General features: G+C 46.6%; 1 protein-coding gene across 1 annotated transcript in view; it reads left to right on the top strand.

Annotated features, from left to right (window-relative positions):
- The window catches only part of ARMH4 (armadillo like helical domain containing 4), a 64,260-nt gene extending 46,973 nt beyond the window's left edge, over positions 1–17,287 (top strand). Inside the window, exons 6-8 of the mRNA XM_059474408.1 lie at positions 9,326–9,357; positions 15,150–15,284; positions 16,065–17,287. Coding sequence (XP_059330391.1) covers positions 9,326–9,357; positions 15,150–15,284; positions 16,065–16,133 — 236 coding nt within the window. The 3' untranslated portion in view covers positions 16,134–17,287. The remainder of the gene's footprint in view (positions 1–9,325; positions 9,358–15,149; positions 15,285–16,064) is intronic.
- The last annotated feature ends 245 nt before the right edge of the window (positions 17,288–17,532 follow it).

Here is a 17,532-nt window from a genome sequence, read left to right on the forward strand (position 1 = left end):
AATAACTGATGCCTTAAGTTTTGGCTTTCATATTTTCCAGATTCTCTACTGCCTTAGAGTGTGACTCTGAACTTCATATGGAGTGTTAGCAAGTTCTCCTCACAGTTACTGAGACAAAACAATCCTTTTCCAGCCCTAGAACCAAGGACACCATTGCAGCTTCAGCCCCAAAAAGTGCAAATAACAGAGAATTGAGGAGAGCAAACTGGGACTGCATAAACTGGAGCTGGAATTGGACAATTAAACCCAATGTGGAAATGGACCAAAACTTATGAAAGTGTAAAAACTCGTGACTTGGGGTCCATCTTGGGTGTAGCCCTGGCCAGGCTCTTGTACTGCCCAAGGTGAATCCTTTGAAGGCCTTTAAATAAATCCCACCTTTATTCCTTAAATAAGGAATATTTAAGGAATATTAAGTATTCTGCCCAGCCTCTGTTCCAAGTAGCCCCTCAAGGCATCATAACAGCCACACCACCATTTTGCTGCTGTCCTCCAGCTGGAATGAGGTGTTCTTGGAGCAGAGGGAAGGATGAGATGCTCTCCACCTGCAGCTTTTCCACCTTTTCCACCCCTCCCATCACTGCAACCTGACATTTAGTTTTTAATTTGCACAAATCTATCCTGTCTTTGCCAGAATCTGTTCAGTCTTGTAGCAGAGTATGGGAGAGGCTGCTGGGTTGTGGAGCAGAAAACAGGCTTGGAGAAAAATGGGCATTGAAAGATAGCACGGGACCAAATTCCACCTTGGGGTAAATTTAAAGGGTCAAACCCTCCAGCCATCCCTCAAAACCAGCAGTGATTTTAGGGGGATTTGGTGCCAGAAAGGGCTAAAATATTGGCTTGGTGTAGGGATAGAGATCCCCACAGTGTTTGTGGGGCTCAGCTCTGGTGGCTGGGATGGGGTGGTGCAGTTTTCCTCCAAGACCTGTTGGTTCCCTCTGATCCCCCCGGGGATTTGGGCAGACTGACAGCACAACACAGAGCCTGCTGCTGGCAGGAGGAAGGATTTCTCTTCCAGGACCACATCCTCAGCTGCTGTAGTGTCATTTCCTATACAAATCAGGAAATTAAGGATCTGCAAACGAAGGATCGCAGTGCACCTCGAAGCTTCTCCAAAAATCAGCCAGTAAGGGTTGAGATAATGGAATTTCAGAATGGTTGGGACTGGAGGTGGCCTCAAAGACTCTCTCTGTTCACAGCCCTGTGCAGGGTGGTGACCAGGGACACCTTCCACCAGCCCAGGTGTCCCCAAGCCCCATCCAACCTGGCCCTGACAGCACTTGCTGGGGAAGGGCGATGTGTCCCCTCAAGGCATTGCCCTGCAACTCTGCACAAGCCATGCCAGTCATTAAATTGGTTAGATATATATTCTGTTGTGTTCTAGTTCTTGATAACTTAACCAAATTTTAACTTTTTGGACCAAGATTTTTTCCATGGTGCTTGTCCCAGACTGTTTAAGAAAACTTTGGCTGATTCATCACCTGCTCCAGTGGATGAATAATGGGAAGAATAAACCATTAATTAATTTTTTACTGGAGACCTCTGAGGAAAAAAAAATTGTGCAGCAAAATTTTAGAATTGAGAGTGCAGGGATCAGAAGAACTCTGGAAGAGGAGGTGTATCAGTGCTCTGGAAAAGCCTAGAAGGATTCTTTCATAGAACCTGGCTCTTCAGCTGCTGCTTCTAGGTAGTTCCATTTGGATAGTGCTGTGTAAATAAACAGCACACAAATGCCACCTTAAAAAGGTTATTGAAGCTGCAAAGTCAAGGCTCATGAGTAAAGAAAGATTTTTCATCTTCAGCAGGAGACAGCTTTGATGAGGAACCTCCAGGGAGAGCTCAGAGCCCTTTCCAAGGCCTCGAGGGGCCAAGAGATCTGGAAAAGGACTTTGGACATGGGCAGGATGTGACAGGACACAGGGAATGGCTTCACACTGCCAGAGGGCAGGGTTAGATGGGATTTGAGAAGGAATTCTTGGCTGTGAGGGTGCTGAGGCCCTGGCACAGGGGCCCAGAGCAGCTGTGGCTGCCCCTGGATCCCTGGAAGTGCCCAAGGCCAGGTTGGATGGGGTTTGGAGCAACCTGGGATGGTGGAAGGTGAGGGGATGGAACAAGCCTGTCTTTAAGGTCGCTTTAACCCAGCCCAGTCTGTGTTTCTCTCACAGCTGGTGAATGTGAGCATTTCCAGCACACAAGAAGCCCATGAGCTCCCTGTGTTGATCCAGGAGCTGAGCCAGGGCAGGGTGAGGCAGAAGCTCATCCCAGCAGAGGTGTTGCCATTTCCATGAACAAAGTTTGCCTTTCCTCTCCCAGAGCAGACACAGCTTTTGAACACAGTGTGATCAGTAAATATTTAATCACACAACAAATTGTGGCAGCCAGTTCACAGCAACGTCCTGCTGGTGCCTTTTTGGATAATGGCAGGTTTTGTACCTTGGCTTGGCTTTAGCATCTTGTGCCTGTCTGGAGCCACTGAGGGAGGAACAAATGGTGTGTAGATGTCAATATTGGTTTTGAAGGCCCCACAGAAGAAGTGAGTTCACAGAGAAATGCCAAGGCACAAGGGCAGTGCCTTTGCCAGCCTCAGCAAGGGGCACATAAAGTGGAAAATGACTTAAAAAGTGCAAGGGAAAAGGAAAAGGAGGAGCCATACCAAATGCCATGGGGAAAGGAGTGTCAATAGGGCAGGAAAGGAGTTGGGAAGCCCAATTTAGTTCCTGCTTTCTGGGTGAGTGTGCTGAGTTCTCCCCCCATCTCCATTTCTTTTCCAGGAGATTTCAGGCAGGCTTGAGTTGCAACCATGTCGCAGACATCTTTTATGGAAAATCCTTTCCTTAGGATTTTTCCTCCTGAGAAGCTGAGAGGCCTCGGGAACAAAATGTAAACAATGATTATCTGCTGCTGTGGAATGCAACAGGTGCATCTGTGATTGGCCCTTGTTGGATGTTTGTAATTAATGGCCAATCACAGTCAGCTGGCTTGGACACAGAGCCGAGTCACAAATCTTTGTTATCATTCTTTGCTATTCTATTCTTAGCTTAGCTAGCCTTCTGATGAAATCCTTTCTTCTATTCTTTTAGTATAGTTTTAATGTAATATATATTATAAAATAATAAATCAGCATTCTGAAACATGGAGTCAGATCCTCATCTCTTCCCTCATCCTAAAACCCCTGTGAGCACCATCACACAACCAGGCTTGGGTTGCAGCTGGAGAGGCAGGGAAAAGGGTGTGGATGGTGCAGTTCAGGGACCAGACAGTGCCATGGTAGCTGTTAAAGTTCACTGGGTTAATTCAAAGTTCACCCAAGCAAAATTTTTATCTGAAAACATAAATGGTAATTGTCAGATTGACATTTGTTTGATTATCCAGCTGTTCAAGCCTTCTCCAGTTGGGCAATTCATGCATCAACATTCCCATCAGGTAGGTGTAGTTGTTCTGGAATTAAAAATATGCTGCCTTCCAGGCAGATGCCATTTTCTTTATTATTTATTTGTGCTAGTAAGTAAATTGAAAATTGTGCTTTTTAAAGGGAAAGGAGCAGATGCACCCTTGTGCCATTAAGTTGTCAGAGCTGAGCAGATGAAGCACGAAGCATTTCTGCAAAATTGTTCTCACAAGTCTCATTTGGGAAAAAACAAAGTTTAACCTGCAAGAGAAAGGGATGAAATCTGTAATGGAACAGGGCAGGTTGGTTGGTATATGCAGACTGATTGAAAGTAATCAATCTTTTCCTTATTTCCTGCACTTTAACCAGCTCTCCTTTGCTGAAAGAGTGCAGATTTGGAGTAGATATTAGGAAAAAAATTCTTGACTGTGAGGATGGTGAGACAAAGAAGTTGAGAATCCCCCATCCCTGGTCTGGGGGTCGTGGTAGAGAGTTTTTGAAAGGAAAGGTGATGGATGAAGCTCCATCAGTAGCAGGATGGAGTTCTGGAATGAAGCTGTAAGTGCTGGATTTGAAAACCAGGCAACATCTGCATGGATGAGTGATAATGTGCCATGGAAAACCAGAATTGCTTTAACTGATGATTAAAAAGGAGGATATGATTAAAACAAGCTGATTAGATGAAACCAAAGTGACAAGACAAAGCAGCAGGGCATCCAAGAGGGGAGGGGGAGAGACACAACTGATGGCAGTGGGGCATGAATTATTGATTGAGATCTCCACCAGAAGTCTCTGCATTTTCTTATCTGGGAAGGGAGAGAATGAATGAGAAGAGAACAGAATTATTAAGCAGCTTTATCATTGCATTGGAGTGGATAATTAGGCAATTAGGATTACTAAAAGTTGGCAAAGCAAGAGGCCCTGAGGACTTGTGCTCCTGATTTCAGAGCAGGGTGGGGAGGGAAGCAGGGAAAAGCCTTTGGTGGGGGATTTGGGGGTGCCTTGGGGTGGGTGAGGCTGAAAGGCAGAGCCAGGCTCTGGCACCCAGCCCCTGCAGCTGCCAGGACAGAGGGGGCACAGGAGACCTGGAACATGAAAATGAACTTGTCTGGGGATGGACAGTCCTTGGAACAGCAGCAGGGAGGGAGATCAGGAGTGAAGGCTCAGCATAAAAAGGGATCTGGACCCAAGTGAGTGCAGAGGAGACCACAGAGATGCTCTGAGGGCTGGAGACAGGCTGGGAGAGAGGGAGGTGTTCATCCTGGAGAAGAGAAGGCTCTGGGGAGACCTCAGAGCACCTTCTTGTCACAGACATCTTTTTGTAAAAATCCTTTTCTTGGGATTTTTTTTTTCTTCCTGAGAAGCTGAGAGGCCTCAGGAACAAAATGTAGACATTGATTATCTGCTGCTGTGGAATGCAACAGGTGCATCTGTGATTGGCTCATGTGGTTGTTTCTAATTAATGGCCAATCACAGCACAGCTGACTCGGACAGAGAGTCTGAGGCAGCTGCCTTTTTTAACATTCTTGTCCTTTCTATTCTTAGCTTAGCTAGCCTTCTGAGATGAAACTTTTCCTTCTATTCATTTTAGTATAGTTTTAATGTAATATATATAATAAAATAATAAATCAAGCCTTCTGAAATATGGAGTCAAATCCTCATCTCTTCCCTCATCCAAAGACCCCTGTGAACACTGTTACACCTTCTGATTTTGGGCATCCAGTGCCATGTACCCTCAGGTGTCACCTGCTGTCCCCTCCTGAGCCTCTGCCTGCATTGCCAGAGCCAGAGATCCCAGAGGGGTTTTGCTCACAGGGAATTATGAGTGTCCCTTTGCCCACGTCCCTCCAAAAGGGCCAGGGAGACACCACAGGCTGCTGCTGACCTCTGCCAATGAGCCTCACTTCTTCAGCACCAGAGCTTCTGAATTATTATAATAATGTGGCTGCACATTTTGAAGGGGAAAGCTGGGTAAAACTGCCTAAAAATAGCACATGAATCCATCCTGGGCTGCTCTGAGGCCACTGCCAGACCTGTGTGCTCCTCCTCTGTGCTCCTGACTGGCTTAATCTTAAGCTACATGTTATTTAAAATTAATTTGCTGAGATGCAGACATTACATAAGTCACTAAGGAAATGTCAGATTATATATGTAATTTGCTGAAGTGCTCCACTCTCATCTTACTTAGCTCCCCATTAAACCAAGCATCAAAATTAAGCTGAGGCAGAGTTTGGAAAATTAAGCTGAGGCAGAGTTTGGACCAGTCCCAGTCACCATCCTGGAAGTGCTGTGGAAGATGAGCCAGCACTGCAGATACTTGCTGGTAATTCACACCCAGAGAGACTCTTGGAATTTCTTCAGGACGTTCAGTGATCAGAGAAAGGAGGAATAAAGGGGATGATGGAAAATACATGGACTAGTGTATTTTTTACTAATTATTTGCTTGCCCTCATTGGCAAGTCACCTGGTGTTCTTGGAGAGAGCTGCATTTTCATGGGAATGTGCCAGCCACAACCTTCCTTTCCCAAGACCAAGCCAGAATATTAATTATGGATTCTGTTGCATAATTAGAGTCTGAAGCCCAGAATTAATTGAGGGTAGCTGCTTAGCATAGATATCAATTCTGCCTTGAAATAATGCTCTGTTTCCTATCCACACACAGAGGGGCGAATCACTGGGGCAGTGAGTGCTCAGTTTTGGTGACACAGGGGCTTGTGATCTCCTGCCAGCTGCTAGAACAATGCATTGGTGACATGATAAGTGTTTGTAATTCATGGTAACCCTGTGCTCCCTGAGTTGTCCTGGCCCCAGCCTGCTAGGGCTGGGACCTTGGCTGTGACAGCTTGTCTTGGTTTGGAAAGACAGGAGTCTGCTGAGGAAGGCAGGAGCCTCCCCTGAAATGGAGAATGTAAACCCTCCCCACACCTCTGAATTGCTATAGATTTTAAATTAAGGGGCTCTCAGGCAAAAAAATGGGAGCAGGAAATAACAGTTCTTTAATAGGGAAAAGAAAAAAAAAAAAGGATAAAATAAGCAATGCAATACACTAGAACAACACTGACAGAGTCAGAACCAACCTGACACCCTGTGGGTCAGGGTGTTGGCAGCAGTCCCATTGGAATTGTGGCTCAGCCCTCCTGCAGGGTCAGGGGTGGTTCTGCTGGAGCAGGGATCCTGTAGAGAAGGATGGATTCTTCCTCTGAAGATCCAGGGGGAGAAGAGACAGCTGCTGTTCCTCTGGGGAATCCAGTGGAGAAGCCGTGCTGGTGTTCCAGAATCTCCAGATTATATCCAGGTAGGAATGCTTGGCTCCTCCCTCTGGGCTCACATCTCCCAATGGGATGCTGTAGTTCTTATCAGCCATGCAGTGACATTCAATAGCTGTTATCAGCAATGTCCCCTCCTGAGGGAGGAGTGACTGTGGTCACTCAAAGAGAGAGATAAGGCAAACTGCCCACTGACAAAAGACAACTGCCATACAGATGGTAATAGAAAACATCTTGCATTGCAATCTTCATCACAGCTCCACTCTCTCTGCTCCTTCCCAGTGCAGTCCTGCCAGGACATTGAGGGGTTTCTGACCTCCTGCCTGAATCTCATTAATTTGGGGCCACTATTTTCCTCTAGCAGAGGTCAGAGGCTGTGGCTGCATTAGAGCATCCACTGGAGAGGCACCTGGTCAGGGAGAATCATCTTGGGTTGTTTTTCCTGTGGCCTGGGTTGATTTCCAATGGCACCTCACAGCTGCAAGCAAGGCTAGGTTTAATAACAAATGTGTAACAGCAAATAAAGATTTGTAGTATGGAGCTGCTGGGTGCTGCTGTTGCTTGGTGGAGCACAGGGGAACAAAGCCATCATCTGTGTTCATTAAAAATAGGTAATGGAATATTCTTAGCTCAGCCCTGCCTCTGCCTTGGCAGAAATACTCTGGAGTTAATTGCTGCTGTTGTTCAGCTGCAGCAAAGTGGGTCAGCTATTGGTGAGATCACTGATCCCATGGAATGGTTGGGAGAGGTGTAAAAATAGGCTTTGTGCTGTGCTCAGCTGGGGTTTGGGCCAGCTGAGCCCTGCAGGTGCAGGTGGGGATGCTGTCCCCAAGCCCTGTGGGTGTGAGCCACTGTCACCACTCCTGGCAGTGTCACACCTGGAAACCCAGCCCAGGGCAGCCAGGCGTGTCCTTCCTCTCTGGGATTCCACTGGGAATCCGCCCTCAAGCTGCACCAGGGGAAATACAGGTTAGATATCAGGAAAAAGAAATGGTGATAAAGTTCTGGAATGGCTGCCCGGGGAGGTGGTGCAGTCCCCATCCCTGGGTGTGTTTAACAAAGCCTGGATGTGACACTGGGTGCCAGGGGTGACTTGAGCTGTTGGGGCTGGGATGGACTCAATGGTTTTGAAGGTGTCTCCCTACCCAACCCAGTGATTCTGTAAATTCTGTGATTCTGTGAATCCAGGGCATGCAGGCTTGGGCTGGCAGAGGAGGATTGTGGTGGCACCTTCATAAACTGAGTTCTGTATGTCTTAGCCTCTGCAGGCCAGGACTAATGGTGGGAAGAGCTGATAAAACAAGATAAAACAAGATCTGTTGTGCTCTTCTAGTGCTGTGTGTGTCCCTCTCCTGGATAATTAATCTTTTTTTCTCAGCTCCCCATCAGAGATAAGCACACCTGTGCCTCCTTCACAGGTGTTCACCTTTAGCTAATTTGGGATCCTTCTGTTAGGTGTTATCCCTCTGAAGGTGTTATGTTGCTAACACTTCAAAGGGAGTATTCAAATGGCTTTGAACTTGTGTTGTATCTGAGACATAAAATAGCCATTTGCTGCTGGCCCTCCTGTGCCCCCTCACAGAAAGGCTCCCCCTTTCAAAAGGGTGCTCTGAGTGATGCTGACACTGATGTTGCTAATTCAAGCTTTGAAGGCATGTTTCATAACAAAGCAGGCTTGGAGATCAGGTCTAAATCCATAAACTTTGTGTTACATTTGGAATTTAACATGCCCTGGAGGAAATATCCCTCAGAAGGACATCGCTGCATCCAAGAGTCCCCTGTGCCTTTAGCATTGTCCTCCTGGAGAGATGAGAATCCTTGAAAAAACACACTTTCTGAGCCCCCAAAAACCCCAATATTTAACTGTTTATTGCCTCTTACCTATGAGCAGGAATTTGTTAAAATCCTGGTGGATCCTTGTGGGTATTTTGCCTTGGTGCAGTGCAGACACACCCAGAGCCCTGTGCTGTTTGTGACCCCTGCACCCACTGCTGAGCCCTTGCAGCTCTTTGAGATCAGTGAATATTCCATCCCAAAGCACCTGCCATTACACAGTTTTAATTCCCACCTGTCATATTTCATATTTTATATTTTATTTAACTGTCAGGAGAAGAAAGTCGCAGTGCTGGCAGTACAAATTTGCTTGGGTTGGTGATTCAGCCCCTCCAGTGCCATCCCAGCCCTCTGGAGGCTTCCCAGAGCAGGCAGGGACTATTCCAGAAAAGCAGGGCAATAAAAGGCAGTGAAAAATACATTTTTAGCCATCATTACAGGCTATACAAAATACAGGGCAGAATATCCACATAGAGGAGGCCAGGGGAAGGAAATAACTGCTCTGAAAGGTTTTCTCCTGGTCAGACACCCTGGTGCGTGTATGAGAAGTGATGGTCAAAAACCCACAGCCTGAAATACTGGTTTTTATTTTCTTTTTTAAATCACTCTGAAGATGGGAATTGCTCAGCCAAAGGTGAGCTGCTTGCCTGCCAACTCCAAGAGTTTCTTGTGTTGATTTGCTGCATTTGCTTTTTCTCATGAATGAAGAAATAGGAAATCTAATGTTCAGCCTTATCAGCTTGTCAATTTAATTGCTGTCTATTTTAATCTCACTATCATTTGTTACTAATTAATAGAAGCAACATGATTGCAGCTTTTATTTTTCCTTATTTTTCAGTGAGAAGCTGGATGGAGAAGCTGAAAGATAAGGTAGGAGGCTCAGTGTTTCAGTTCCTTTCAAAGCAAAACCACTTTAACTTGCAGGAATAAATAAATTCTTGTCAGTACAGTTCTTTATCTCCATACGGACAGTTGAGAAAGGGCTCAAAATTTTCTCTGTGAGGCAAATGAGCCAGGTGCTGCTGGTATAGAGTGGTGTGAATGCACAAAAAATCCCTGATGGGTTGTAACTAAGGGCAGGAGGGACAGAAGTGTTTGATTGATTTCTCTGCACCAGAAAATGACCTTGTCAGATAACCCAAGTTACTTTTTTTTTTTTTTTTTTTAATTTCCCTTTAACTTATCCTAGAATAATTTTGGTGGGAAAGGACCTTTGGAGGTCCATCTAGCCCAGCCCCTCTGCACTGAGCAGGGATATCTTCACCAGACAGGTGTTTAGGACCCTGTCCAGCCTGACCTGGAATGTTTCCAGGGACCCCAAGGTAAAGGACTTAGTTCCACCCCCTTTCTCTACGTGCTGAGCTCAGTTCTGGATCCAAATCAAGAGGTGCTGCTCTCTGGTGAGAGGCTGCCTGCCATGCCAGTGCCTCTGCATGAGGCCTTTCCACCTCCACGTGCTGCAAATCCCTGCAAGGAGAATGATCAAACACAGCAAAGCTGATAAACAAGGTACCAGACCCTGATCCTTCCTCCCTGGCATCCCAGGGGCTGCTCCATGCATCCAGGAGCTGTGCAGCCACAGGCACTGATGGCTTTTTAGGCTCTGCTGCCCTGGAGCAAATATTGACATTTCAGAAGGGTTGTGAAGCTTTCCAAGTGCTGTGTTGCTGACAGCAGAGCCATGAAGCTGGAAATGAGGTGACAGCAAGAACATTTTGTGACTCAATAGGCCTTGGAGATTCTTGAAGAGGGTCAGACTCAGTAGAAACAAAAACCATCACAGGGAGTGGAAGTGATGCCTGCAAAGCCTTCCCTGAGCTCAGGCAGACTCACCCAGCCAGCCCAGCCCTGCTTCTGTTCCACACCAAATTCCAGCAGCACTTTCACCATTTACCATCAGGTCAGAGCAGAGAATCAGGGCCTGGGTGTCTGTTCTTGTCTTGGTTTGGAAAGACAGGAGTCTGCTGAGGAAGGCAGGAGCCTCCCCTGAAATGGAGAATGTAAACCCTCCTCACCCCTCCCAATTGCTATAGATTTTAAATTAAGGGGCTCTCAGGCAAAAAAAAAAAAAAATGGGAGCAGGAAATAACAGTTCTTTAATAGGGAAGGAAAATAAAGGATAAAATAAACAATGCAGTGCACTAGAACAGCACTGACAGAGTCAGAACCCAACCTGACACCCTGTGGGTCAGGCTGTTGGCAGCAGTCCCATTGGAATTGTGGCTGCAGCCCTCCTGCAGTGTCAGGGGTGGCTCTGCTGGAGCAGGGATCCTGTAGAGAAGGATGTATTCTTCCTCTGAAGATCCAGGGGGAGAAGAGGCAGCTGCTGTTCCTCTGGGGAATCCAGTGGAGAAGCCGTGCTGGTGTTCCAGAATCTCCAGATTATATCCAGGTAGGAATGCTTGGCTCCTCCCATTGGCTCACATCTCCCAATGGGATGCTGTAGTTCTTATCAGCCATGCAGTGACATTCAATAGCTGTTATCAGCAGATGTCTCCCTGGAGGGAGGAGTGATTGTGATCACTCAGAGAGAGATAAGGCAAACTGCCCACTTGACAAAGATAATCTGCCATGCAGATGGTAATGGAAAACAACTTGCCTTGCAACCTGGAGCAGTTCTGCAGGACTGGGGGTGGGAGGGTTTCACTGGGCTCCTGCCCAGCCCTGCTGAGTTGCCTTTCTGCCTGCACTAGGAAGGAGGCAAGTCTAGAGCCAGTCTAGAGCCTCCTTGGCCTGGGATTCATCCAGAGCAGATGCTGAAAGGACAGAGAATGGTTTTCCCAGCCAAGGTAAAGAGCAGCTGAGGCTGGCTGTGTGCCTGGAGGGGTTGCAGCATGCACAGGGCACTGCGCATGCCAGCACGGGGCACAGCACAGCCTGGGGACATCAGTGGCTTCTCCCTGAAGCTTGTCTTTCCTCTTGTCACCTTGTTGGCCACCTCTGTCCTTCCCTGTTGCATGTTCCTGTCTCCAGCAGAGCCCTGCAGAGCCTGAACTTCTTGCAGGCAGAGCCTGGGCTGTGGCAGTGCCCAGCTATCACCAGCCAGGGGCTGTGCACAAATCACAAATGGGATGGGACTGCAGGGAACAGCCTTGAGCTGTTTTATTTTCCAGTATCAATTTTATTACATGGTTTTGACAATGGGAAGATGACATCAGCAGACCAAGAACTTAATGTTACAACTTACTTTAAAAGTTTTTCGACCAATTACACAAAGCAAAAGCACATTGCCAGTAGTTCCATCCAACCACTGTAAGCACAGGTACCTTTGGTTAAAAAATGCTTGCTTATTTCAAATACAATACCTGCTTGTAAGCCTTAAAACACAAGGCACAGAGCTCCATTATTAAGCTTACAACTTCCTAATATCTCACTAGATAAAATTTTCTGCAGCTTAAGGAGTTATTCTAGACAAGCGTTAATACACAAACCATTGTTCTATTTGTCCTTACTTTTCTACATTTTACATAATTTTTCTGCTGACCAATCTGCTTAGCTCTAATCACAGTTCTGCTGCCTCCAAGGCCTGCCTTTTGCAGCTTTCCCAAAACCCTCTGATTTTATGGATTCCCACACCCAGCACAAGCACTGCTGTCACTGAGGATCCACTGGTGTCCATTTCCACTCACTCCTGAGCCACCTCCCTCCTTTGGGATCTTTCACCTGGCTCATGTTTTTCCTTAGAAAAGCCCAACAAAAAATACTCCCAACCAGTTGCTGGTGTCACAAATCACTTGCAAATAAACGTGTTGACCCCATTCCTTCCTATTCCTAATTGAGTTTTTCAGCACCAGCCTGTGTGCCCCTCTCATTTGCCCATCCTCTGTTTTATAATCCCTACACCCAGACAAGGATTCCAGCACATCTCTGAGAGAAATGTCCTTCCCTGTCCCTCAGGTGGGGCTGTGGGACCAGGAGCACAGGTCAGGGACTGATTTATGTCTGGTTTCCTGCAATCACTGTGCAAATGCTGCATTTGGTGGGGCAAATAATGGACAGGGAGTTCCTCTCAGGTTCTCTTGCTGTTATCTCAAAGCCCAGCAGGGCCAGGAAGGTCCTGGGCATGGATTGGGTGTATTAAAAGCTAAAGAAGCTACATCTTCTTTCCCATAAAGGGGTGAAAATGTGGCTTTGGCCTGTGAAATGGGGTTTTCTGTCTAGAAACTGCAGTAGCCCTCAGAAGTTGGGCTGCAAGACACAGAAGGGATGGATTTGCATCACATCACAGGTTTTTGGGGTGTAAAACACTGATCTGGGGGCTGGGGGAAACCTGTAAAAGGCCACAGGCTGGTCAGGTGTGGTAAAGGCTCACAGACAGGCTGAGGAGCTCACTGTGATTTCTGACATGGAAACTCAGCTGGGCAGCAGCTCAGAGCCATTTGCAGCCTCCCCTCACTGCCCATGCCAGCAGCAAAGTTCCAGAAATAGAAAACTCCACGCTGCACTAATTAGGTCACCCAATTAAGGCACCTTAATTGCCTCACAGAGACACGGCCTTCAGCTGTGTCCTTTTTTGGGAGCTGGGCTCAGGCTGCAGCCCCTTCCCAGCACCTGAGCTGAGCAGGGCTGGCTGTTCTGGGAGGGGGTTCAGGGAACCTGAATGATGCAGCTGAAGATCCCTGAGGCTTTGGGATCCACACACAGAGGAGCTGTTGCTGTTTAAAGCACTGAGTAGGATCTGGAGGGGCTTGGGGAGCAAACCAGCTCTCCTTGGGGGAGGAGGGAGCAGCCCCTGATGGGGGTCCATAGAAAAGGATTTGGTGCTGCTCTAAGCCAAAAATCTAGTCTAATCTAAAATTCTAATCCAAACTGTGGCCCAAACCCTGATCCAATTCCAACCCAAACCCTGACCCAAACCCTGATCCAATTGGTGCCTGCCCCAGATCAAAGCAGTTATTTTCATTCTCCAGGTAAGTGTACACAGGCAGGCTAGTGCACCTGAAGAGCTTTTTAAATTTTTTTTTTTTATTTCCTCCCACTCAGTGGATTATGGGAGAGAAGTAATTATGGTGTGTGTGCTGTGTTGTGTTTTGAGAGCACAGATGAAGGCAGGTGGTTGTAAGCAATGGGCTGAGCCTTGCTGGGAGCTGTCTGATACTCCTCACAATTGGTGCCTGTGTCCCTTGGCAGGAAAAATTCATTTTTGGGGGTGTAGCAGGCAGAGGGTGAAGCTGTACCTGCCTCCCTTGCAATGCTGAGCCCACCTGCCCAAATTAGGTGAGGACTCTGAGACAATACTTTAAAACTTAGGTTCCTTTTCATTTAAAGCAGTCAAATATAAAATAGCAAGAATTTGGGAATATTTTCCTAAGGATTTAGAGTGTTTAGATGTGTAATTTTAGATTAGCCATGCTGACTGTATTTTTTGTTTTAATGGGCAGTGCAAACACACTGATCACAGTGATTGAATTAGGGCTGGTTAATTTTGCTGGGCTCCTCTTAAAGCCACCTGAGGGTGTGAGTGTCCTCCCTGTGTCACCATCCTGGTGCCGTGCAGGGGACCTCTTCCCATGTGTGAAAAACACCAATCACTTGTTTTTAAAATTTTAAAAGTTTAATAATAATAAAATTGTTATTAAAAATGGTAATACAATTAGAATAATAATGATTTGGATTAGGATAATATGAGACAATAGAAACAAAGAGTTATAGACAGTCCAGGTACCTCTTCTGGGCAAAATAAGCCTGAAAAAGGACACACATTAACAGAAGATTAACCCTTAAAAACAACAGCCTGTTGCATATTCATACACCTCATACATGATGCATAAATTCCATTCAAATACAGGATTCTGTCTGGTCAGTGTCAGCTTCTTCCTCTGAATCCTAACGGGATCTTCAGGACTGAGCAAGGCGGGAAGAAGTTCATTTCTTCTGATAATGGAGCAATAAATTCTCTTCCTCTGAAAGATTCAGGTGTCCTGTGGCTGCTATCTCAGTGTGAGCCCTTTCTTTAAAAAAAGTATCCTACATAGCATAGCTTCTATTTTAACCTTATGTTATAACCTAAAACTATATTTAACACACTCCTTGAGAAAATTAACACAGCGTAACTTTCTAACATAACACATGAAATATTCATTTTAATAGCTGCAAAAAGCCAATCATAAAATAGGCATTTTTCACACCATGCAAAGCCAAAGTGTTTGGCTGAAAGATTTTGAGTACAAAGCCGAGAAGACCTCGAGATCACCTTCCTTCGGCAGCCACGGTTTTCCTTCAAAACAAAAAACACTCCCAACCAGTTGCTGGTGTAGCAAATCACTTGCAAATCATTGACCCCATTCCCTCCTCTTCCTAATTGAGTTTATCAGCACCAGTCTGTGTGCCCCTCTCATTTGCCCCATCCTCTGTTTTGGAGTCCCTCCACCCAGAAGAGGATTCCAGCACACAGTGGCCCATCTGTGAGAGAAATGTCCCTCTCCTAAAGGCAGGCAGTGCAGGATGTCAGTAAATGTGTGTCAGGAAAAGCTGAGTTGTGCTGGTGACCAACTGGCTCCTGGAGTGGGGAATCATCCCGTGCAGGCAGGTGATGGGGGCTCAAATCCAGTAAACTTTGAGGAAATCACCATAGGGGGATACATTGCAATCTTTGGCTGGTGAAAATGGCTCTGGAAGGATGGGTTTGGGAGTGATGCTCTGCTCCTCTCTCCTCCATTTAGGCAGGATACATGTCAGGGATGCTGGTTCCTGTGGGAGTTGGAATAGCTGGAGCTCTCTTCATCCTGGGAGCGCTCTACAGCATCAAGATGATGAATCGCCGGAGGAGAAACGGCTCCAAGCGGCACAAAAGGAAGGTATGGAGTGTGAGAAACGCCAATCACTTGTTTTTAAAATTTTAAAAGTTTAATAGTAATAAAATGGTTATATAAAAATAGTAATACAATTAGAGTAATAATAATTTGGACAATTTGAATTAGGACAATATGAGACAACAAATACAAAGAGTTATGGATGTCTGGGTACCTTTTCTGGGCAGCATGAGCCTGAAAAAGGGATCCACGTTAACAGAGGATTAACCTTTAAAAACAACAGCCTGTTGCATATTCACACACTTCATACATGATGCATAAATTCCATTCAAACCCAGGATTCTATCTGGTCAGTGTCAGCTTCTTCCTCTGAATCCTGACAGCGCCTTCGAGGCGGGAAGAAGTTTGTTTCTTCTGATAAGAGAGCAATAAATTATTTTTCTCTGAAAGATTCAGGTGTCCTGTGGCTGCTATCTCACTGCAAGTCCTTTCTTTAAAAAAAGTATCTTACAAAGCATCGTTTCTATTTTAACAATTTTTGTAACCTAAAACCATTTAACACAGTACTTAAGAGAATTAATACAGCATTACTTTCTAGCACAACACATCTAATATTAATTTTAATATTTGCGAAAAGCCTATCATAAAATACATGCATTTTTCACAGGAAGGTATGGAAACTCTGAACCCTCCTGGCTGGAAACCAAGCTCAGCCTGGCTGGGGTCTATCTGACCTGGGGCACCTCGATTACGGGATGGGGGCACCCAAATTCTCTCCATTTGGTTCCTTTTTGCCGCTCTCTGATGTTTGTTCTCCTCCCCCAGCAGAGGGAATTTAACAGCATGCAGGACCGAGTGATGCTCCTGGCCGACAGCTCTGAAGATGAATTTTGAGTGGAACTGCAGTGCCCTTGGGAGGGAGAGCCCGTGACTTTCCAGAGGAGGGAGAGAGGGGGAGGAGAAGAATGAGCGACTTTTGTGCTGCTGCAGCGCTGCTCCCTCGGCTGCCCCGGGCAGGGGTGCGTCCCCAGCCCAGTGACAATGACAATGACAATGCTATGCCCTACGTGTGCCACCCGTGGTGTTTGTTTTGATACAGTAGTGGAGATCTCACACTCCCTCATTCAGAGCCACAGCTGGAGCTGATCCGTGTGGATGATTATTTTCCTCTTGCCATGGTGTACTGTTTTGGTCCTGGCTGGCAGTAATCTAATCATAACAATAGCTCTCACCCATACCAGGAATGGAAATCTTTACTGTGAATGACTTCTGTCCAATTCATTTTAAATGTTACATTACCTGAGCTAGCGTTCCTTAGTGCTAAGATTAGCTGCTCTGCTTAATTAATGAGTTGTAAGCCTGGCCTGTACCCCTGGCTGCCCGAGAAGTGCCCATGTACAGGGTTCTTGATACAGTTTGAAGCACATTTCTGCCCTTGGGTGCCCTCAACTCTCACCCCTTTCTTCTTTCAGCTCTGCTCCACACTGCTTGGAGACACACAGGAATGGCCTCAGCATTGATTCCACTCAAAATTCCCTGTCCATGTCCAACCAGCACTGTCTGTTACAGCACAATAAATACCAGCACTCATCTACTGATGGCTGCTCTTGCCTTTGCATCTCTTGGCTTTTGCTCAGTGTGCAAGGAGGTGACAGAAGAGGCAGGTCAGAGACTTCCCCAGCTTCTACCTCCTCTTGGAAGAACACCAGCTCCAGGTTCTTCTCTTTCCAAGGCTGCATTCCCACAGGGATGAGAGTGGAGCCTCTGAACCCCTTTACCCCACTGCAAAATGCATTTTCAGCCCCTGAAAGCTGTGTGAGCAGCAGCACCCTTGGGGGATCTGCATGGGTCTTGTCTCACAGGATCACAGAATGGTTTGGGTTGGAAGGGACTTTCAAGGCACCTGGTTCCAACCCTGACACCTTCCACTATCCCAGGTTGCTCCAAGCCTCGTCCAGTCTGGCCTGGAAAACTTCCAGGGATGGGGCAGCCATGGATTCCCTGGGCCACTGGTGTCCAAACCATGGAATTCAGAAAGGCTCTAAAGCCCGGGGAGAAGGTGCAGTCACTGTTGAGGGATTTGTGGCTAACAGTGGGAAAACAGCAAGAGCTGCAGAGATGTCAGATGTGGGGGGTGAGATGGGGACCCTTGGTGTGGGGAGAAAGGTGAATCCATGGCACAGATGGGTGCAGGGGGTTGTGGAGGTGCCCTCTTAGTCCTGAGTACTGAGGGACACAGTGCTTGAGGTGTCACAGGCATTGAGCAGGGGAGAATAATGCAGCTTTGCCCAGA

This window comes from Ammospiza nelsoni, chromosome 6 (assembly GCF_027579445.1).
Source record: "Ammospiza nelsoni isolate bAmmNel1 chromosome 6, bAmmNel1.pri, whole genome shotgun sequence".
NCBI classification, from domain to species: domain Eukaryota; kingdom Metazoa; phylum Chordata; class Aves; order Passeriformes; family Passerellidae; genus Ammospiza; species Ammospiza nelsoni.